This window comes from Sphaeramia orbicularis, chromosome 7 (genome assembly GCF_902148855.1).
Source record: "Sphaeramia orbicularis chromosome 7, fSphaOr1.1, whole genome shotgun sequence".
NCBI lineage: Eukaryota > Metazoa > Chordata > Actinopteri > Kurtiformes > Apogonidae > Sphaeramia > Sphaeramia orbicularis.
The window spans coordinates 37,613,636-37,637,466 of record NC_043963.1 but is presented as its reverse complement, the minus strand read 5'-3'; the positions used below and the strand labels follow the sequence as shown (position 1 = coordinate 37,637,466).

General features: G+C 38.0%; 1 protein-coding gene across 2 annotated transcripts in view; it reads left to right on the top strand.

The window, feature by feature from the left end:
* The window catches only part of cpne5a (copine Va), a 141,666-nt gene that overhangs the window by 38,733 nt on the left and 79,102 nt on the right, over positions 1–23,831 (top strand). The window contains exons 5-7 of one of the 2 annotated variants that reach the window (XM_030138230.1): positions 88–127; positions 1,029–1,043; positions 1,203–1,279. In XM_030138230.1, coding sequence (XP_029994090.1) covers positions 88–127; positions 1,029–1,043; positions 1,203–1,279 — 132 coding nt within the window. The remainder of the gene's footprint in view (positions 1–87; positions 128–1,028; positions 1,044–1,202; positions 1,280–23,831) is intronic. The other variant, XM_030138231.1, reaches the window with a different exon arrangement.

The window sequence follows — 23,831 nt, the reverse complement described above, 5'->3', positions numbered from 1 at the left end:
ACCATACACTATGAAAATGTGACTGTCTGAGATGTTTGAACTGTGCTGTTGTCTACCCATTTTAACAACTTTCAATTATGATTTCAGGTATGATATTGATTCTAAAAGTCCAGATCTGGCCAAGCATGTAAGTGAAGATCAAGTCTATTTCTCTCTTTGGGCCAGGAGCTCACATTTGTATCTTCTCCTTAAACTCCTTTCAATTGTGCATGTCTTAATCTTTTGGTTCAATGTAAACCAAAGTTTGTGGAATCTAAATGCTCAAATATATTTTGGAATAATGAGTGAGTTATGCTTCATCTAAATTGTTTATTATGTTTACCTTCCGCCTGCCTTAATTTGCAAAGTGAGGTGTTTTATTCCTCCAGAGCCATAGCAATCAAGTTTCATTTGCATCTGGCATATAGTCATTACCTTTTTAAATGAGAACTGAAGCATAGCACATTATTATCAAAGCTTTTTACACATTTCCCCACATGCCCTGTAGTGTCACTTGTCATTTATAAGCTCATTTCCAGGACAGTTGAAAACAATATAGTTTAAAATGACACATTTGCATTAATGCAGAACATACATTCTAGTAAACAGGTCATTAAAGTGAATGTATGTCCGTGTCACAGTTGCCTCTGAAAGCTTTGATAAACACTCTAATAGACACATAAAGAATATATTTGCAGCACATGGTTTGCATACGGCCAAATGAAGCACTGTTAATTATGCTTTTGTCAGTGTGATGCTTTTATTGTTTTTGCATTGTGCCGTCTGAACCCCTTCATGCTCATGAGACTCGTCCTCGCTCTACTTGTCTCTCCATCTCCGGGACTCTTCTACCCTCTGCCTTCTCATTCTATTTGCTCTTTCACATATCCACTTTTGCTCTTGTTTCTCGCACTTTGGTTGATGACAGTCTGGTATTTTGAGTCGTGTGCCTTCTGTTCCATGATATGCTCTGTTGTGTCACTGCTGCCGCCTGGGCTCTCTCTCTTCCTCTTCCTCCTCCTCCTCCTCCTCCTCCTCCACCTTGGAAGCCAACCGACTTTAACGTACGTGTCTGCCTTAGACCTCTTATTTTATAACCGTACAATGCTTATAACGATGCTTAACTCCTCACCGACTTTCCTTGTCACCACCTGAATGCCTCCCCATCTTTTGCCCCAACCTGGGTCTCTCTGCATCCCACTTTATGCTCCCCCTCATGACAGGACTTCCTGGGTCAGGTCCACTGTACACTGGGAGAGATCGTGGGCTCGCCTGCTAGTCGCCTGGAGAAAACTCTAGGGTGAGTGTTCACTTTACCACTGTTACGCTCTGATTTAACCAGTGTTGTATAGTAACAAAGTAATAATACTTCACTACTGTACTCAAGTATGTTTTAGGAGTATTTTTATTTGTTTACTTTCACTTTTACTTCACCACATTTCCTAAGTCATCTGCATACTTCTACTCTCATACATTTTTAATGCAGTCTTGTTATTTGTTGCAAAAAATAAACAAGTGGTGCCAGACACAACAAATCCCACACCTCGCACATATTTTGCCCATTATAAGTAAATGGGAAGATTTAACAAAAAAAAAAAAAAAAAATCATAAAAAATTTGAACTTTGACCTAACTTACCCAAAATGTAATGACATCAGTTCTGGGACACTGGCAATCTATAAACCCATGGTATGAATTAAACCAATAGTTTTGTTGCTAGTTTTGCAGCTAAAGTGTTAACAAACATGTGGAGCTGAGCACAACAAACCCCGCCCCTCGCATGTATTATAGCTTATTTTGGCATCAATCCAGCTGATATCATCATGGATATATATGTAGTGATGTCAGTGTATCAATTGCCTCTATGTATTTGGCAAATTTGAAGTAAATTGAAACAAAATTTATGTTTTATAAACATTTGAAATGTCTCCTATAATAAGTAAACAGGAGAAGAAAAAAGATTAAAAAAAAAAAATCATAAAAAATTAGAACGTTGACCTACTTTTCCCAAAATGCAACCACATCTATTTTGGGTCAGTGGCAGTCTACAAACCAAATTTGGTATGAATTCAACCAATAGTTTTGCTGCTACAGATACCCCTTGCCTGCCCTTCGGGGGGTGGGGTAATCAAAGAAAATTTGGTGTTTTCACTGCTGAGATTACTGGTGACTGCAACAAAGTCAGTAAGTTGGTTTGTAATTGGACCTAATCGCATAATGAACAAATGCACGCGACGGTCCACACTCAGCCTGTCAGCCATCTGTTGATGTGAGCAGCAGTGTAATATTCCAAATTCAATATATTGACTGCTTGTCTTTTTCTTTACTATGTTTTAAAATCCTGGATAAACTTTATAATATTAAAAATTCTGTTGCCTTTGGTTGTTATTAACATTTACTCATACTTTTACTTTCATTACTTAAGTACATTTAATTGTAAATTACTTGATGTACTTAAGTGCAGTAAATACTAGATAGTTAAAGACTAACTTGAGTAGCATTTCAGTTGGTGACTTCAACTTCTACCAAAGTATTTTTTTGGTAGGGTACCTGTACTTCAACTATCCAGTACTTTATACAGCACTGGGTTTAACACAAACCATACTGAAATCACTCTTCTCAAGGAGATAAATTGAACAGTTTCTACTTTGCAAACACACATTTTCATTCCCAGATATTGTTCGATAATGAAAACTCAGTGCCACCTCTCATCCCATTCAGTTGTGACATTGCTCTCCTTGTGGATTTCACATGTTCCAGCAAAGATGAGGCGATGATGAATATGTCTGCCTTCTTGAGCCATCTGTATCGTACATTACACTGCAAGATTAGACCCGTGTGCTTGGATGGGAATGGGTAATTGAACACGACCAGGGGCTTCCTCAATGCAATTACTGTCATTAGGGAAGCGATCTAGCAAGGAGAGTGGATTGAAGTCAGTGTGAGACACATGGCACTATCAACCCAGCTTCTACCTGAACTGGGCGATATGAAGCCCTGGAGCTGTTGGCACCAGCAGGCCTCTTTTCTTTCACTTTGTCATCTTCGGAGTGAGAGGGGTGGCATGACAAACTACAGAGCTTGTGTTTTGTGCGTGTGCCTCTGTGTGAAGTATGTGGTGGTACTGGTCGCTGCAGTAGGGGGTTTGTGTGAACAGCAGGGCTTTGGTGTCGACCATGAACTCTGCCAGGGACTGGTGGTGGTGGATTAGAGAGCTCTGTGCCCTTCAGTGCTGAATAAGAGGATGAGCAGGATCAAGAGACAGTGTTCTATGCTAGAAAACTAGGATCCACACCCCACATCAGAGACTCACAAGACTCTCAGGAGCCCCAGGCAGACATGATGGACAAAAATACTGATTCTGCCAGGGAACCTTGATCACCACAGAGCTCCGGCAGTGATGCAACACCTAATTTTACCACCGCAGAAGGTGATTACAATGTTGTTTGTGTTGCTACAGGCCACAGCTTACAGAATGAGAAATAAACCCTGTGAAAACATTTGTTTTCAGTAACAGCAGTCAGGGAGAAGCTACTCAGAAACGGAGCACAGGTTTCACTTGATTTTCAGGACAGTCTCTGATGACATTCAGTTAAGAGTGCTGTTTTGCCCAGCCCTGCCGTTTTTTGAATAGCTAAACCATATCCGTGGGTAATGAAGTCTTCCTCCCCTCCTGTGATAGACGATAGCTCAGAAGGCTGTGTGCTCCATTTGCTTGTCATGCTTCCTGATGTGACTGTGCCTCTCTGGACCCAAGCTTTGAGGAACAGCTCCCGCAGGGACTGAGAAAATCTGTTATCCATGCTTAAATGAGCCCTCCCAGGGCACACTGCATCCAATGACCTGCTTAAGAAGCACATCAGCACCCCTTTCCCTATTTTCCACACTTCGTTTCTCGTTTACTCTCTTTCCTTCCATCCAACAGATTTACTTTTTTCTAACTTGACCCCTTTTCTCCTCATTGTGTTCTGTGCATCTCTTTTGTTCCTCAGACCTCCTCTCCCTCCTCCATCTGACATAGACACACAAACATGAAGTGCTACACTTGTCAGGGCATTGTGCTGACTTCGTCTACTTGAATGCTAAACCTGAGCAGCTCTTTCACAAAATCCGACTGAATTTTAATTAAAACCAAATGTGTTTGTCCTAAGAGGAACCCTGAATCCCCACTAGTGGTGCAGTATAAAGTATGTCTTCTCATTTTGTACAGATATGAGTATTTCTATTTCATGCAGCTTTATTCCTCTGCTCACTCTCAGAGGTAAATATTGTACAATCCACTTCTACATTTGTCTGACATCTTCAGTTAGTGTATACAAGCCTCTCACAAGACCACAGACATGCTGATCTTACATATGGAAACAACTACAAACACCAGTAACATAGATCTATAAACACCATATATAAAACTACCACACAGTCGAGGGCCATTACACTGCAGGATGAACACTTTTCCTTTTCGTTCCTGCAGAACTTTTACACAGGAATATATGTATTTTTTTTTAACAGAGGGACATTTTCACAGCATGGCATCAGTACTGAAGTAAAAGATCTTATTCTTCCTCCACTGATCCCCTCATCAGATCATCAGCACAGTGTCAGCAACACCCTGATGGTATCTCTTACAAAATTATCTAAAATTAATGACTTACATACCCACAGGAAGAAACTTAATTCAATAATCACAATTCTGCTAAAAAATACATTCTTGTTACCACTGTGATGTCATTATTGTTGTAAGATCCCATTCAATTCAATTCAGTTCAATTCAGTGATTATGATTGACTTTATTTTCTTGCTTGTTTTGTCCTCCTTCAAACTACATTAGTGTTGTGAAATCTCACAAGTCAGAAAACAAAGTCAAAGTCAATTGCCTCCTGATATGAGGTAATTTAAATATCAGCATGTTCAGAAAACACTGGCTTGTCAAACGTGTCAACTATTTTCTTGAGTGACTTTGAGGTGAATTGAAAGAATTGCTTGAAATCTGTAAATCACATTCACTTCTCCAATAGGAAATGAATAGAGAGAATCTGCAGTGGTTTTGACTGTAAGCATCTTCTGCTTCTGTTCAATTCAACTAGTTTCAAAGGTCACATTGGCATAGAGGTTTCAGGAAACAGTGTTGACAAAGCATCAACTACAACCCACAATCTAAATAACAGAACATTATACGTGTAATTGTATGTGTACGTCTCCTCTTGTTATATGAGTATATCTTAATTTGAGAGGTTATTAAGCTCTTGGAATTTGGATATTGGATAAATACATTTCTTAAATAACATGTTCTTTGCTTCCTTGATGTTTTACATTCTATGAAACAGTCATTCTTTAACATTAACGTGATGGTGTGAATTACCTAAACACAACCATGAAAATGCCGATCACGCTGTTGTTGCTAAGAGACAGAATGTCGAGAAAGCAATTAAAGCATGTTATTCATGGCTTGTTTCGGTAGATAAGTTATTTATGAATTTTTCACAACATGAACAGTTGGCAGATATGTTCAATATGAACATTTCCTCATTATAATAATTAAAAGTAAAATTAATTCTGCCAGCATTGCGTTACAAAGTGTTTCAGAAATGTAATTTATGTGTGTTGAGTGTTTTCTTTTAATTTCAGTAAATCCATGGTATCTCACCTGGAATGACAGCTAGTATTCTGCATTCTCATAATAAATGACATACAAAGTCTAAAACATTAAGAATGCACTTGTTTTCTTCAGCTCAAGCCCTTCTTCACACTGAGGATGTAAATAATTTAAAAAGGGTTAAAAATTCATAATGTCATTTCTTAAGAAGGCAAAGTAAATTTACATAAGTGCAAGTAGGTTATAGTAAAAACACACAAACCTTACTCATGGCTCAGTCATTGTTGAATTTGTATATGCTGTGCACATGGGGACAAATATTCTATTGTTTTTTTCAGAGCAAATTTCCTTTGATCCTATTTGTCTTGGGGAAAATAACAGGTCGGAGGAGATGTATAGCTTATATATGTGCTTTTATTAAGATAGAAGTGTATGCCAGTGGAAGAAACGAGAGCCATGAACAAAGAGGAACGAATCCCTCTGTTTATAATCTGATTTTAATGAGAAGCATAGATCAAAGTTATTGGGAGTAAAGCTAAATGATTGACTGATGCAGGTAAATGTCATCTTTTACTGAGAGACATGTAAGTTGTGACATATATGTAGGTATGGGTGTATGTATGTATGTATGGCCTCTGGGTAGAAATCAAAGTATGGTTGTCTAGGTTACAAGATAATGGGCTTCATTATACAGATGGCTGCAACCTTTTCTGTTGATATTGTAAATTATACCACACACTGGAGCATATGAATGCAGCTCAACATTAGCATGTTAAATCCATTAGCCTAGTGTGTCTGTCCCTCCTGCTGCACGCTTGAAGCAGGAAATGAACCATAAGCAAAAACTACAGTGAATTCTGTGTGGGTGCCGGCTGCACCCATGGGAGCACAGGCAGGCAATGCATTCACAGGAATATATAAGAGTTCATATATCTAAAAAAAAAAAAAAAAAAAAAAAAAAAAGAAAAATCAAGCACGTTGAATACATCTGCAACTCTTTCTTGTAGCTCACATCAAAGCTTCATCTGTACCATATCTCACCTGCAGGAGCCGAACCTTCATCAAAGAGAATAATCTTGTCTTTCAGTTGTCTCTACAGCACCATGAGCTGTACCTGAATCTGCTTAGACAAGGAAGTTTAAGAACAATGTTTACAAGAGTGCAAGGTGCAGTCAGTACCTTCAAGCATTTCACTTTTTAGTTCATGTAAAAGGTCAGCAACTCTCTTATGCAGGTGGCAAATTCATTATCTCTCAGCTGCTGACTTTAACTTTTGCTCTTGAAGGATGTGCAGAAACTATACATTACGCACAGTCCATTCACAGCTAGACTTCCAGACTTCTTGCAATTCTCAACAGGGGGCATACTTTGGATAATACTGACTATTAAGCAATTACACATTGAATCTTGTACAACAGGCAGACATACATTGTTCATTTTACTGATGAGAGGAAGTCCAAACATAACCTGTTCCTGCACCTTCGACCAATATTTAACATTTTGCATATACACACGCAAACGATTTATCAAATGCGTTTCCCCTCAAAGTGCCTGGTTTATCTTCAAGACAACAAAAGGTCATGGAGACATGACAGTAAAGATGATCTTTAGTGTTTATTTATCCACATATTTGGTTTTGTTAAGACTTAAAGATAAGATATAAGAATGGTGTAAAATGACAATAAAATAAAATTAATTTTTGGAACACTATACATCAGTGGTTCTTAACCTGGGTTCAGTCGAACCCTAGGGGTTCGGTGAGTCAGTCTCAGGGGTTCGGCGGGGGTCAAGACACACACTCGACTCATTAGTCGGGTGTGTGTGTCGGGCCGGGTCCGTGTATGTAAACAAACAGCTTCGGAGACTCTTTCTCTGATTGACATCCAATATACGCGGTGTATTGTTGTTGCTTATAGCACTACAACACAATCCAGAAGTGTTTATAATCTCTTCCACTCGTCTGACAATGAATTATTTGAGTATTTTCCACATCGATGTTATGACTTTTGCTACTTCCTGTTAACCACGGAGGCAGCCATGTGTAGCGTTTGTTTACATTTTTCGGTCACCGCACTGGTCAGTTACAATCATGTGATGACCGACGCACCGTTGCGGATGGAGAAATCGTATTACGCTAAAGCCGTCAGTCACACTGATTTGCAGTAAATATTCATTATTATTGTAGCCTGATGGAAATTAGGTGATGGGTGTGTGTTAAAATGTTAAAACCATTTCAGTGTGGTAGCATTAAAAAAGGTCATGTCTTTGTGAAAAGGTATGTAATTTGTTGTGAGTTCATGCACTGTATTGGTTTTGTTCTTTGAACACAGTGATGTTAATGCACGGTTCATTTTGTGCGCCAGTAAAACATATACTTGTGTCTTGAATTTGAAAAAAATCATATTTTATTTTTTAATAAAGAAGGGTTTGGTGAATGCGCATATGAAACTGGTGGGATTCAGTACCTCCAACAAGGTTAAGAACCACTGCTATAGATTAACCAGCTTGCCTCATAAACATAATTTGTAATGAATAATACTAATATTTATGATGAGTGTACAAAACCCAAAGACAATGAAGGATGATGGCATATATTTGCCATTGGCTCTTTTCAAATATGAGGATATGTTGTTATTTTTTGGTGGAGCCAATTGAGTTTTGTTGAGTTTTTGGACCTTTGGGGAAACCATGCTGTCTTGAGATGTCACTTAAGGCTATTTTTATGACTTGATACCAGTGACAGTCATGGCCGGAGGCTTTAGGGTTTCAGGTTGTCACTCTGTACATCCTGTTCCTGTGAAGCCAATATCTCATGAATGCCTCGAGGGAATTTCTTCAAATCCGGCACCAACATTCATCAAACTTGAATTCCTGTAAAGTCTTCACCACATATATATGTCAACCGCAATTTGACTGGTTGGATGGATGCACACAACCCTGAAATTGTATTAGTTATTCTAGTGACGAAAACTGATTATTTGATAAAATCATCATCAGATTAACTGATAATGAAATCATTCTGATAACGGTTTGATGATATCAGTACTACAGTAACACTTAATACATAAGAATCAGCCATAATCACACTGTATAAGAGAGAAACTTTGAAAAGAAGATTATTTAATATAGACTTCTTTGCCTGTTAGGGAATTTCATCCGTTATCTGAGTGACAGTGTGGGTCACTGTATATTCCTCAAGTCCTTTCCACACACTACTTTGTGGTGACATCTGTCTTTATAATTCAACTGATCCTTCGCCAGAGTGATACTTGAAAAACATCAAAGTCAAAGGCCGTGCAGAAATGTAATTTAAGTCAGCCCAGCGGTGCACCTCTGAAATGAAATGATAAAACAGAGAATAAGAGAGAGAGCAGATAGCTGATACATTTTCACTTTTGACTTGTTTTGATAAAGGAACAGTTTAATTCTAATACGACAGTTTTAGAGCCAGAAAAAAAAAGGTTAGATACATGATTATTTTCTCTTTTACTGAATTTATGCCAACAGTATCTATCTATCTATCTATCTATCTATCTATCTATCTATCTATCTATCTATCTATCTATCTATCTATCTATCTATCTATCTATCTATCTATCTATCTATCTATCTATCTATCTATCTATCTATCTATACATACATACATACATACATACATACATACATACATACATACATACATACATACATACATACATACATACATATAACAGATGCATATGTTCAGAGATAGGGTAATAAAATATCACATTGCAGATGCAGATTATGGCTCCAATTGTCTTCAAACTGTCAGTGGGAGCTGTTTGATGGGGCCTCAGGGATCTCATAATTAATAATTAACAGTGATTTTTCATGTGTTGCATGTGTTAGATAACAGCTGCTCACACCAGGGCAGATGTTGATCGATAAACTGTGTAGAGTGATGAATGATAATGTTTCCAAAACGAAGCATGGTTCAGTTTTCATTGCATCCACTGAAACAAATGTCACTGAACCAAAACAAGTCAACATTTATGTCAGCTAAAACTGTATTTTTGTTGTAAAGCACAGGATCGCATCAAATGAAAAAGAGATTTTTAAAAAATTTTTTTTAATCTCGTAGTTTAGACTTGAATTATGTCGCTCCTTTAAAACAGAACAAGACATCCTATTAAGACTGCCACTAAATCTATAATGCAGCTTAAACATAAACCTTCATCATGGGCCTCTTAGGACAAAGAAAATCATAAAAAAATTAGAGAATGAGGTGGAGAGATGGGCTTCACTGGGATAAGCATCAGTTTTACTGATGCTGCAGATAATTTTCTCTAATAGAGTCACAGATATTTACAATTGATTCCATTTGCTTGTAGCTGTTTATTCTTAATGTCCTGGAGCACTTTCATTCCCTCTGCCCAGGAGGTTAAATGACTCCTTATGTTCTTCTGCCTTATCCCCAATCACAGAAATTGAATTTAACACTTAATATTAAGCTACACAGACTGACCATTAACTATTTGCCTATTAGCATACAAATGAAGGACGGTGTATCTAAATTACAGTCTTAATATGCTCTGCTCGGTCATTTCAGTCTCTAGTGAATAAGTTGGGTAAGGCCATGCTTACAACATTACGCCAGGGGTGTCAGACATACGGCCTGTGGGCCAAAACCGGCCTGCCCATGGTTCCACTTTGGCCCGTGGGATTAATTTTCAAAGTGCAAAAATGACAAAAATTAACAGGTATTAAAGCAACACCACGGAACTTTTGATCAGGTGGTCCCCCTAAAGCTGAGAAATGGTATTGTCTGTAATAACTGTTGTAAAATCTCTATCTTGGTAATACTCACGCATTTGTTGACAATGTTAGTCATGTTTCATACAGAATATATGAGGTGTGGCACTCAGAATTCACCATTTTTGCATATGTTAACTAGGGAAAAACTGGTTAAGTTAAGCTAACACTAACTGTGTGCATTAGCCCCATTCAGAAATGACTCTGATAGTCCAGGCTTTGTTAGCACCGTTAGCACAGCTACACTTGAACTGGAGCAGTCAAAACTAAAAAAAAACCGAAATCCAATTAATGGTTGTTTCTAATATAAAACAACAATACATTGCTCTAATTTATATACAGCAAAAACCTGTAAAAAAATATCCAGTAATATACTACAGTTATTTATTTATTTATTTATTTTATTATTCTATTGGGGTTTTTCAAATACAAATAAATTTCTAACAAGGTCAATGAAATGCGTATGTGTATACTATAAGTTCCCGAAAGGGGAAATGGAAGATGAGTGAATAAATAAATACACACATAACATATGGACCTAACCATACAAAACAAGACAAAACAAAGTAACAGGAGAGAAAACACACACACACACACACACAGAGGATGTCATATGCTCTGTTTTTTTGTTATTTTGTTTATTTTTTGTTTTTATCTATTTATGATGGCTTATTTTTAATATAATAGTCAATCAATGGTTGCCATGTTGAATAAAATATGCCTACTTTGTCCTTCAGGGAGTGTCGTATTTTTCCTACCTGCAAGTGCCCCATTACATCATTGAGTAAAGATACTGTAGTTATTTTTACAGTAATTAGCAAACAATTTTACAGCACTTTATTGGCACCTTTTTTGCCTTGTATTTGGTGTCAATTCTGCACAAAATTTGTTACATTGTATTGCTTCATCCTGCTTCCCCTCAGTGAAGGTGGGACTGGAAATAATATCTGATGTGTCCTATTAGTCCCTGCTGTTGTGCAGTGGAAATACCAAAAAGGCTGTGCTGAGTCAAGGTGAATCGAGCTGATTCTGACACTAGAAAAGGGATATTTTTGACCATGTTAAACTGACTAGTGCCACAACTGACAATAGGACAGATAACAGACTTACTGCTAAACCTAGTTGACTGTGTTCCCATGCAAAAAGTTAGAAAAACTAACGGTGATACCAGCTCTAACAACACACATTGCAATTAATTACACTATTTCGCAGATGACAAACCTGTCCACAGTTAGACGTTGGACAATACTGTAGGTATGACACTAGTAAGACTGACTAATGCTAATAGCACACTGAAAATAACCACAGCTGTCACTACTGCTGATGAACACAGCCAAGTGGAAATTAGGAGTGATTAAGTTGATATGACTTCCTAAGTCAGAAATCAGACTTCTGGGTACATTCTAGTTGAAATTTAGAAATAATGGTATCGTCAAATGAGAAGAACAGCAGATTACTGCCCCGAATGGAGGTAATAGGAGACAGAATTTATTGTAATATTTGCACTTTCTCTTTTTGCTATATGGATATCATTGGAAATGAATAATCAGACTTTAAATAATAAGAGTAAAAAGACTGTACCTCTAGCCAAGTTGTATGACTCACCAAAAGTTTACTCAGAGACACTGAAGCAGAGAGTATCACTTGTCTCATCTTGACTTCAGAGACTCACAGTCCTTTTAAAGTTGTTGGTTAATGTTGGCTGACTGACTCCAGGCTGACTCCTCCCAGATGAAAAGAAGATTTAAATAAAGAGTGGGAGAAAGTGAAACTGAAATTTACATCAGTTTAAGTTTTTTTTTTGTTTTTTTTTTCTAGAAGCTGAATCAGAGTTTGTCCCCACATGTAGCCTCCTTGTTTGCCTGTTATTTACCCGGGAGGTGAAACGTTTGAGACGGCTTTACTGTAATCAGCATCTTCTGCCTCAGGGCATCGTGCACAATTAGAGTGTTCTGCTGCCTCGCTAAATGCCAATTTGGGCTCCGAGGCTGAACACTAACAAGGGTCCCTCTCTAATAATGCGTATTCCTGCTTAGGTGTGGAAAACCCCAGCCGTGCTGATTGTACAAGATCCCTTTTTGTCTGATGAAACAGGAGACTTATTAGCCTCCAGGTTGGCTCTATAGGATGTAAAAAGCCTCTCCCAACAGCATCTAGCAATCTTGTTTTTTTTTTGTTTTTTTTGTTTTTTTTTTCAACATTGCTTTCCCACTCCCACTCTGATTACTTTCTGTATGACTCCTCAAGGACTTTAGATACCCTTATGCACTTGATTTTTTTTCTCCATTAACAAAAACAGTCCTTTTAATACACACAATGGTTAAGAGTCTAGTGTTTAAAGCTCTGTAGATAATAAGGCAATAGATTTTTGTCTTCACGCTAATAATGGATGCCTCAGGTCCAAGAGCGTGCAAGGGCAGTGGAGGTATTTATCCCTCAGATAAGCTGAGCTGATTATTTTTGTGAACTAAAAAACAGACGGTGTGCATTTCAGTCATGGCCACAGGTTGGTTGTAATCTGCTGGAAAGGTGAGGGATGCATCCAAAAAGTCTCAGTACAGGAAGACGATCTGATGCCTGACTTTAACACTCCCATGTTGTTAAGATGAAAATGATTTGTTGCCACACAGATTGCAATCTATAGCCATCATAGAGGAGGTCAAGGCAACCTGTGCAACATGATATGAATTTCATTAGCCTCCGTGCCAGGTGAAGGGGTTAAAGTAGCTGTGGCCTTTTGACACAGCGGGGAAATGGGAGAGGAGAATCTGCTTTGATTTGATGTCACGCACCCACAGTCAGGGAGAAAAAATGGGGATAAAATGAGACTTCAATTGCATGTGTAACAACTGAGGGAGCTGGGCTGATAGAGAGGGAAGCTCTGTTGTTGCCATGGGGAAATTGAAATTCTTGTTGTGTCCTCTAGGGGTAAAGGGGTTTTTCTTGTTGGCAAGAGAGAACGCACACACACAAAAAAAGGAATTGGACTTTGCATTGACTTTGAAAGTGAAAGTTTCCTCCTCCTTCTGCCTGTGACTGAAAACTCCTAATCCTCACATTCTCTGTCAAAGCAAACAGTTTTCAGCTTGCAGGTGGTTGATGAATTACTCATTTGTTTAGTATCACAATAAATCAAACATTGTTCAAGTCATTAAAGCCCGTATCGTAATTCACGTAATCAAAGTGCCAGCATCAGCCCCACTACATTACTTAACTCAAAATGTAGTTGTATTTCACGTTAAGTGCTGATAATAAGCAAGTACACAAAGGATTCATTCACTGAGAGTCACTGATCAGTGGGAGACTGGAGGTTTACTGTAAATAGCATTCAGTACACTCCACAACATAATCAACAACAGCAAAAAGAGAAAAGGAGAATATGTTGGTTTCACCTCTTTTACCGACTGGTGAAAAGCAAACATGTTTTCTACTCTTAGCTGTATTGTGTATCCATTTTTCCACATCTGACATTTTTCAGCTCCGTGTTTTTGCCCTATTTACTTGCTTTGTGCTCATTCTAACAAGGCTTCAAAGGGCTTAGCGCAGGTTGCCTGTAGCTACCTGCTTTAAACACAAACACCAGCTCCTCTCGCTGTAGCTCCATGAGAACTACAGTAGGTATTTTGGTGTCCTTTCGCATTAGCCGGTGCACTTTTCATCCTCTTTTTTTTTTTTTAATCCTGGTGAGGTAAAGGATTACGGATGCTTATCGGTGTATGAAGATCAAGGGGATTAGGGCTATAATCTCATTTGAACCCTCATAGAATTTTGGCAACCTTGTCTAATTCTGTTCAACTATGATCTGCCCACTGCCCCAAACATTTACCATGGCACAGAGCCATATTATCCACCCAATCTCCTTCACTGTTGGTTTTCCACTCAGCTCTAACCAGAAAGATTCGCTTATTTAACAACCCATTTGTCAGCCTTAAATGTTGCTATTGTTCATTTCTGAAGAATACTGATTGCAATGATGTCAAAGTAATAACACTCAAGTTTCCTCTATTGTCCTTAATGGACATAAGGTGGTTGGGTACGAAGTAGTTTGCAGCTCAACTCATGTAGGTTTTTATAGATTCAGACTATAAATGTGCTTTAAGTAGGGTGGGGTTAAGATAAGTCTAAGCTACTGGTGTCAAACATGTGGTCTGTGGGCCAAAACCAGCCAAACCCTAACCCTAAAGGGTCCAATCAGGCCCCTTAGATAAATCTGTGGATTGCAAAAATTACCCTGAACATATTAACACTCACTTTAGTTCAGGTTCCACATTCAACCCAATTCAGGTCAGTCAGTAAAATACTGTCATAATATCCCATAATATCCTACTGACAAATCCACATTTTTTCTCTTTGTTTTAGTGTAAAAAAAGGAAAATTTACATGAAAATGTTTACATTTACAAAAAATGTGATTAACCTAAATAAATATGAACAACATGGAATTTATTTTTGAAAAATAAGTGTTGTTTTTTTTTTTTTTTTATTCTTTGTTTATTTAGAGAAGCAAATCATACAAAACTTCCTTTTCAGGTACAATTCAATGTCCACCCCTCAAATGTGAACGAAGAGTGAGTTGCTTATCCAAGTTTTTTAGAAGAATATAGATCAAATACAACAAGTGGGCAGGGGGAGAGGGCTTGCTCCGCTTCTTCATCAACAAGATAAGATACATTAAGATGTGTATGTTTACACTAACCTAAACAGAAATGTATATCATGTAAATGATTTCACATAACTGATATATTCAATTCACATCAATTACAGGTTTTACTTAGTTTGTTCATTTTGAACAGATAATGAAAAAAGATTCCCTTTGACCCTTAAAACAAAATGTCAACTTCTTCAGAATGTAAATGTCCATAAGTGCAACTTTTAACACTATTCTACCTGTTACAAAATGTTTTGTGTATTTGTAGATCCACTGTGATCTATAAGATGTGTGTAACTGAGAAGGTGAAGCTTAAAGTTGTTAAAATTGCATTTATTTTAGGCTACGTTTACACGGCAACACTAAGATTCAATTCCGCAAAGATTTCTCCTTTGCGTTATAAAATCATTCCGCGTTAAGACGAAGTCGCTATGATAACGATCTGCGTTCACATGAGTCCGCGAGGACGGCTGAATACGCTGTAGTGGCCATGCCAGACCAGTAGCTGGCAATGTAGAGCTGTAGTGAAACAGTGGCGGTAAAACACGCGCCTGCGCACAAACGATTTCCGGTTTAGACAGCCTTTAAATGAGAAGAAGAAGAATAGGCGGACAACACTATTTACAAACAACAATGGCGAGTGGTCGTACAAAGACGCAGGACTTCTTTGTCTGGACAGACGAGCTGAGCACAGTTAACAGCACGTATGTTGTTCTGAAACCGGCCATTGTTGTTGTGGTTGTTCCTTCTTTTTCTGCAGTTTTATTGTGTCATAGAGGCTGGCAAACCAGCTTGGAGGCGCATTACCGCCACCAACTGGCCTGGAGTGGGTTAACTGGCGGTTCTTGGCTGCGCGCGCATGCGGTGATGTCATATTTTACCCCGGAACGCTCCGACTCGCGTTAACACGGAGCTGGAATGCGGAGCGTATCGATAACGTTCCACCCTGGACCCTGGTATCAAAAGTTTCCGGATTCAGGCACTCTAGGCACCGTTTCCATGTTAACAGAAGGCTAATCCGCGATGAAATCTTCCCGGAGTTGACTGAATCCGACGCCGTGTAAACGGCCCCTTACTTAATACATTTCAGTTTGTTCATAGTTGTTCATGTTATTTACATTTTTTTAAAGGAGAATTAAGATATAAACATTTTTATTATGTAATTTTGCCTTTTTACTCTAAAACACTGAGATAGGTTTGGAGTTGACGTTATTCATACATACCGTAATTATATTATTATTTTATTGGTTCAGCCCACTTCAGATCGGACTGGACTGTATGTGGCCCCTGAACTAAACTGAGTTTGACACCCCTGGTCTAAATATTGAAGGTGCAGTGTGAGGCATTTAATGGCATCTGGAAGTGAAGTTAAAGCTGACTTCTCAGTTGCCTTTTTTTTTTAATGCAAAAGTTTGTCTTTTGGTAAAAATGTTATGTTTTTTTTGTCTTTATACTGAGCACTGAAAAGTACAGTGTGATTCCTACTGAAACCACTTCAGACACATTTTTAGTTTTCTAAGCATTAAATAACTAAATCAGCCATGCCATTTTATTTTACCTCATATGAGTTTAACTAAATAATTGATGCACATTTGGCTGCACTGTGGAATCATCATACATCACAAATCTACAGGTTTAAGTCATTTTTAGGACAATTCCCATCGACATTTTTCACAGCTGAGTAAAGTTAATCTTTTTGGTGTAATTGGCTCTGATTTTCCCCATCCTGGTAACCTAGAGGGCTCCCATCAGGAGACAGAGACCAACTCCAGATCTAAGTCAGTACCTGGATTAAGAACTAGGCCGAAGCATTAACTTATACATGTTTTTGATGGGAAGAACCAGAACAGCTGGAGGAAACCCTCTTAAGCTCAGGGGGAACTCAGGGTCCGTTCGCTCTGAGGCAACAGCGCTTATCACTGAACCACTGTGCAACCCACAAAATCTATCAAAGCAGTATCATTACAACTGCAAAGGCTCTCCTTTTACTTAACTTGACAAGATGGTACACACAGTTCCCTGTCCTTAAACTCATTCACCTAAATTACATGCAGCCATTTATAATGACGCCATTATAGCTGTGTATCTTCTGCCTTAATAAGTCAAAATGTCTGATTTGAAAAGGGTCTGTTACATCAGATATCAGAGTTAATACCATTTCTGTCAAGAAAAATACTCTACTTGCTAAGTATTCATGCTTGATATTTATGAAATCACAATATATTTTTCTTATCTGGCTATTTGGATCACTGGAACAAAAGAGACCAGGGACAGATTAATGGTAAAAACCTGTGGATAATGATGTCCCTGATGACTACTGTTATAGTGTTGATATACACCTATCTCTGTCTAGAAATGTTCATATGAAACATGTTTTGAAACTATACATATCTGATATTTGGAGAAACATGCAAAATTTAAAGGTGTTGCATTTAATGTAATTTATTTTCAAGCACATCGATTTATTCTGATATCACTGGAGTCGTTCTGAAATCACTTATTTGTGCATTAAAAATGAAACACTCTTAAATCCAGCTGGGATTGCACTGCAACAATGCATACTAAGTTGCTATTCTAAGGTAGGTGTGAAATTGCAAAGTAAAAATCTCTGTAACATAACACTGCAGTTGTTCAGATTCATATGGAAATATGTAGACCCACCCTGCAACAGCTGCAGTGTGGAGAAAAAAAAATCATTTTCCTCTTTTTCATGGTCTCTCACTTGTATTGTTGTGCAGATAACCCTCCCCCCCGCTCTCATATGCGTGACACGTTGCGGCATTGTTAAATATCAGGATCATTCTTCATTCTAATGACCTCATGTGAACGGCATCAACAATTGCTTCCTTCTCCTTCTTTGGACTTTAATCTCACCACCCTCCATCCACCGCACCTCTGTGCTGATAGGTAATGGAGGATTCAGAGATTGTGAATCACTATTTTACGACAGCAACTGCCTCTAAATGGGAAATTATAGAGGCCATACATTGAGTTGGAATTTCTGTAATATAATACGTCATGGCCAATGATCTTTGATGCTTGTTTTTTGGAGGTAAATTACTGGAATGTTCCTTTCCCTACACAAAGAAGAAGGCAGTATTCTCATTGGTATGCTGCAGAACTAGCAGAAGCTGAAACTTTGGCCACGTAACTGTAGTGGTGCTGAAATATGCTGCTTGATCTCTCTCCATTCACTTAATCAAACAGGGAATCTGTCAGGACAGCTGTGGCTAACTCTGTTACAGTAAGAGCTCGGAGCATGACAGCACTTCTTCCTTCCACCTCTCTCAGAATGAAAGAAGCCACTGCTCTACAAGCTTCTGTTTCATTTCTGTCTCTCCTTGTTTGTTTTCTTTATGAAGTTTTATTTGATCCTCTGGGCTTCAGTTATAAACGACAAGCAGCAGCAAGGTAGCTTTACTGACGCGATACTAATCTGACTGTAAATGTGAGGCCCGCTGAGGTTTTCGTCAACATCGATCCACATCACGGACCCGCATTGGGTCGGTCAGGACCATATGGTGCAGTGTTTGTCGAGCGCTGAGGGACCCGTGTAACTGACTGTGTGAATTATAGAAATCTCATAGTGGTGTGGAGAATGAAAGCTACTTAGCATGTGGTTAGTGCAGCCGTTGCTCACCTGTTTTAGAAGCTGCAGGCCTCAGTGTCTTCATTAAATCATATTAATCATTCTCTGGAAGCTCAGATGATAACGGGCTGTCATCAGTCTTCTCTGAACAAGACCACCTCATCAAAACCTTATTAAACCGCTTGTGTTGAACTCTCTGGTGTGCCACTTGGTCTCCTACAAAATGACTTCCCTTTTGTTTGGACCAATGATGTAATCGGACACATTAACCGTTTTAAGGCTGCCATTATTACAGACCGCCTAGGTGTCCTCATGTTTTCTTTGCAATGAAAGTGTCAGAAAATGCCTTTTTTTTAACTTAGTTTTTATTAGATTAGGGGTTTTGCAGATTTGATGAAAAACTGGTGACGAAAGTTTCTCGCCGGTTTAAAACTTTAAAAGTTAACTATGTATACCAGTGGTTCCCAACCTTTTTTGGCTCATGACCCCATTTTAACATCACAAATTTCTGGTGACCCCAGACATTCAAAACAGAGACATTATTTTTGCTAAAATTAATTTGGTTTGGATCATGTAATAGTTTGCTATGCTATGTTGCAAATAAACATTAATTTTAGATGACATTTAGTCTATATAATGTATATTATTATGGATGGAGGCAGAAAAGCCAGGTGTAGATTACTGCACAAAGTGAGAATTTGATTTTCTTTGGTCTGGATATGTACAGTCAGTCCAGCTTGGATTTACAAGGCTGACAATTACTAGAAATTTGAGGCGACCCCATTTGAATTCCAGGTGACCCCACTTGGGGTCCCGACCCCAAGGTTGAAAAACACTTGTGTATACTGTATATGTGAACTAATGCTATGTAATGTGTCGGTGTAGCCTTAATTTTTAAAATGTTTCTAATATTATGAATGTTGGTATTTTCCATCTTACCCAGGGACAACAGTTGAAAAATAGCTTTTTTACTAATACTGGCACATTCACAGAAATGTTCATTAATGTGTACTGTCCCTGCTAAATAAACAAACAAATAAATAAATAAATAGATTTTATTTTTTTGGTCAGTACAATACTGCTGTATATGTATTCCTACAGACCTCCATAGGCAACATAGGATGGAAATTAAAGAAAACAAAGACAATCAATCAAACAATTTTATGCAGTTCCTGACATAGAAATTTAAGGGGCTCAGCAATGCTCGATGGCTTGTGACCATCCATGTTCCTCCAGAAGTTTTCAAAGTGGGTTCAGGTCTGCAGATTGGGCTGGACATGACAGAGTCTTCATCTGGTGGTCCGTCATCCACACCTTTATTGACCTAGCTGAGGCCAGGAGCATTGTCCTGAGAGAAAAACCAGTCCTCAGAGTTTGGGAACATTGTCAGAGCAGAAGTCCAGTAGTTTTCAATAGTTATTTTTGGATTCCAATTACTTTTGCGGTACTAATAGTACTGTTTTTGCCTATTGTAAGAAGATAGTGATGTCCACAGTAGTGGTGTTTACACTTCTCCTTCTTAAATAAGACATTGATCAGGTGTTTATTCATTAGAATAAGGTGTGCTTATGTTGGAATTCAACAGACACATGAATAGAATGGCTGTCATACATGCAGACATGCTGGTGACTCAGGACATTGCAGTGGTCTCTAAATTTTTCCAGAGCTGTATAATTAACTGACCATACAATCTACTATCTATAACCACCGTCCCTTGACAAATTACATGACTTTTATTGGTCAATGACGCAGAAGATGACAGTGTTTCCATGGCCACTACGGACTCTCTGAATGTCCAAAGGGGTCATATCTGATGACCATGAAAAGATGAGAAAGTATCATTTACCTGAATTATTTTTTATTTTATTTTATTTTATTTAACCTTTATTTGACTAGGAAAAAAGATCCCATTGAGATTAAGAACCTCTTTTTCAAGGGAGTCCTGGCAGTTACAACATACAAGAATTTACAGGATAAGTCAAACTATGAAAAACAAGTGCAAATCATTGAGTTAGTCTCTAGCACTTGGAGTTTGGATTTAAAAGCAACCAAGGAAATCACTTCAGTCAGTTTGTAGTATTTTAGTAACATATTCCATGTGCAAGGAGCAGAGTAGACAAATGCCCTTTTACCCAGCTCTGTATGGGCAAGGAGAGGAACAACTGATAATTTGATTTAAATGTATTGACAGGATTAGGAGTTATTAAGGTTATTAAACATCATTATTCATCATTATTAACCCATCTCCAGTGGCTGTTAAGGTCTCTGAGGGTTCAAAGTGACAATGTTGACTTTGTGTGAAGCATGATAAACACTGGCCTCCTGTGTCCAAGTCCACAGTGTTTCTCCCAATATAATTACATCCCCACACACACTTACTCACATATACAAGACACAGTAACAGTCGATTATGGATTCCTGATGAGTTTGTTCCCCAGAAAAATGGTCTTAAAAAAAAAAATTCCAACATAAATAGTACTAATCAGCTGCCAAACAAACCTAAAATATCACATTTATGTCATTTAAAAGTAGTACACACCCTCTAATGTAACCACTGTATATGTGATGTCACTTTAAATGTAATAATAAATGGTTTATGTTAACGGCAGTATATTATACTTGTCTTATACTATTTTCTTACATTCATTCAGTCATTCTTTGTGCCAATATATTTAAAGTATTGCGAGGGTTACTCTTGAGGTGCAACATGATACAGATTACAAGTTAAAATGTAATGATAAATGTAACTACAGTAGTTGAATCACTCCATCTGCATCTTCGTCTTACTACAATTTGAGCTTCTTTTCTTAGTGATATTTTACACTGGACAGTTGATGCGATAAAAAGAAGTGTAAATTAAAAAAAAGGAGAGCTAATCTGATGTAATGGTCCAAGTCAGTGAGCATCCTGCCAAATGAACGAAGCCTGACTGGACACAGAGGCAGCTCCTTAGAAGCCGTCCAATCCGTTATGGTATTTCTCTCAAATTTGTCCCAGTGGCTTTGTTGACCTACTTCTTCAGAAATCTGCCAAAAGAAAGCCCTTCTGTAAAGATGCAACGCAACGGAATGAATATTCAGCACTCAATGAGTTTTTTATCAAAAAGGATATATTCAGACGTAACCTCTTTGTAATCAGCACCATTTTGATTTGTAACTGTAATTTAAGTATATTTTCTTGCTAAATGTAGTGGATTACAGATCCATTCAGTCCAATTCTTTTTAAGATGCTGATTTTTATAGCTTTTGTTTATTCTTTTACCATAACTGGGCTAAATCCCATAATTACCTTTCAGTTTATTGTAATTAAATTGGTCTGAGAGGACAGAAGACTCCTGTGTCTACGCCTTACCTGTGGTTTATGTCTGGGGAAAATAAACTCAGTGATGCAGATTTTTGTCTAACGGTGGGTATTTTCAGACAGGTATTACTCCGTGTCTCAACAGGGGAAATGTGGCTTCACTTTTTCATAACAGCTTCAAACAAGGTCAGGTTATCTATATTTACTTTTAGTCTTGTGATTCGTAGGAGAAGGCTGCAGACTAAAAATGTGTTATTTCACATTTGGGCATTTTTTCTCCTGATTTCAGCTGCTACAGATTTCAAGCTTTGGTGCACATGTTTGTTTGTTTTTTTTGCCATCCCTTGCAAAAATTGCATAATTAGCTTTCAGCACGTTGTAATTTAAGTGGATTGAGGAAACAAGATTTCTGCACCAAACTCAGACTGTACAAAATCGACTTTGTGGTTCAATATCATCAGTGTTTTTAGACAGACAGGAGGATTAAATATGTTACAGTTCACTTTTAATACTTTATGAGATCCAACTTTTCTTCTTTACTTTATTGTTTAATACAGGAGCAATGTGGCAGCTCCCATAATCATGTCATTTTGGCATCATATTTAGTCTTTTGACTGAGACAGAGAGGAGGAGGAAGGTGAGAATTAACAAATTCTGGTGTTTTCCATACCCCCAACATCTGCCCTCTGTAGATTCAATATGTATTTTAATATCATAACACTATTGTCTGTTTATATCTATTGACTATATATCTCTTTCCTTCCCAACTCTGGGCCAGATCTATAAGATCTCAATTTGCGTGTACTAATTTGCTTGCACAATCTAGAATATTGCGTGTGGGGTTGAACCGGGGTTTGCAGGTGATATGCAAAGATTGCTTGTGCAAATTACAACAGGTGCAAACATCTTGGAGACCACCCTATTTAAATGAGGATTTTGCGTGCACTACTGGAGACAATACGCTGTAGAAACTGCTCTGGGATACAGCAGCACTAATGGGAACAGTGCGCTGAATGATCCAGACACAAGGAAATGCAAAGTTGGAGGAGTTTTGTCACAGGAGGTATTGCATGACTCATTCATTCATTTATTTTTCATTTTAGAGGCGTGGGGGGCGTCGGGGTTGTTGGATTGAATGACTGTCAGGCGCACATAATTTTGTTACACTGTACCCTGATGTCGGTGCATATTTTTAATCACAATCATCAGATCAAGTGGAAAAGAATCATTCCAAAAATGTTCACACAAGGGTGAAAAATGCATTCTCTGCATTTTGTTTCATCATTTCGATGTCTCTTTTTTGCGACAATAACCACTTCCATTTGTGCACAATTACACATCCAAACCTTGTGCACCTCCTTTTGATATGTGTTAAATATAGACGCAGTTTCTATGAGCAAAATTGCTTTCGGGTTTGATAAATCACAAATTGTGTGTGCTAAATTAATATATTTACATTTATTTTCTCCTCCCAGCACACACACAACTGCGTGTAAGAGCCCCATATTGCATATTCACTGTGGCAAACGCACTAACTGGATGCAGGCGTGCTATTTTGCACCTTTGAAAGTCACAACCCTTAGTGCACACTGTTAGTAAATCAGTTTGTACATTTTTTTGCGTGTACAATGAATTTGCACACGCTTTAATACATGCAAACCTTTAGTAGATGCGGCCCCTTAGATGTCTATTTATTGTTTATTTATATCTATTGACTGTATAGCTATTTTCTTCCCAAAACTGTGTGTAGCATGAGAAACATAATAGAAAACACAAAAACTAATCACAGTAAAATGAAACGTAGTAGTCACAATTATACTGTATTTGCATATGTATAATGATGCTGTTGACACGAGTTCATTAACAGGCTGTTAAACGTCACAGCACACCCCGATGTTGTTTGAGTGCAGTCAGTTAATTATTAATACATTCGAGCAGCAGCAGAATCAGT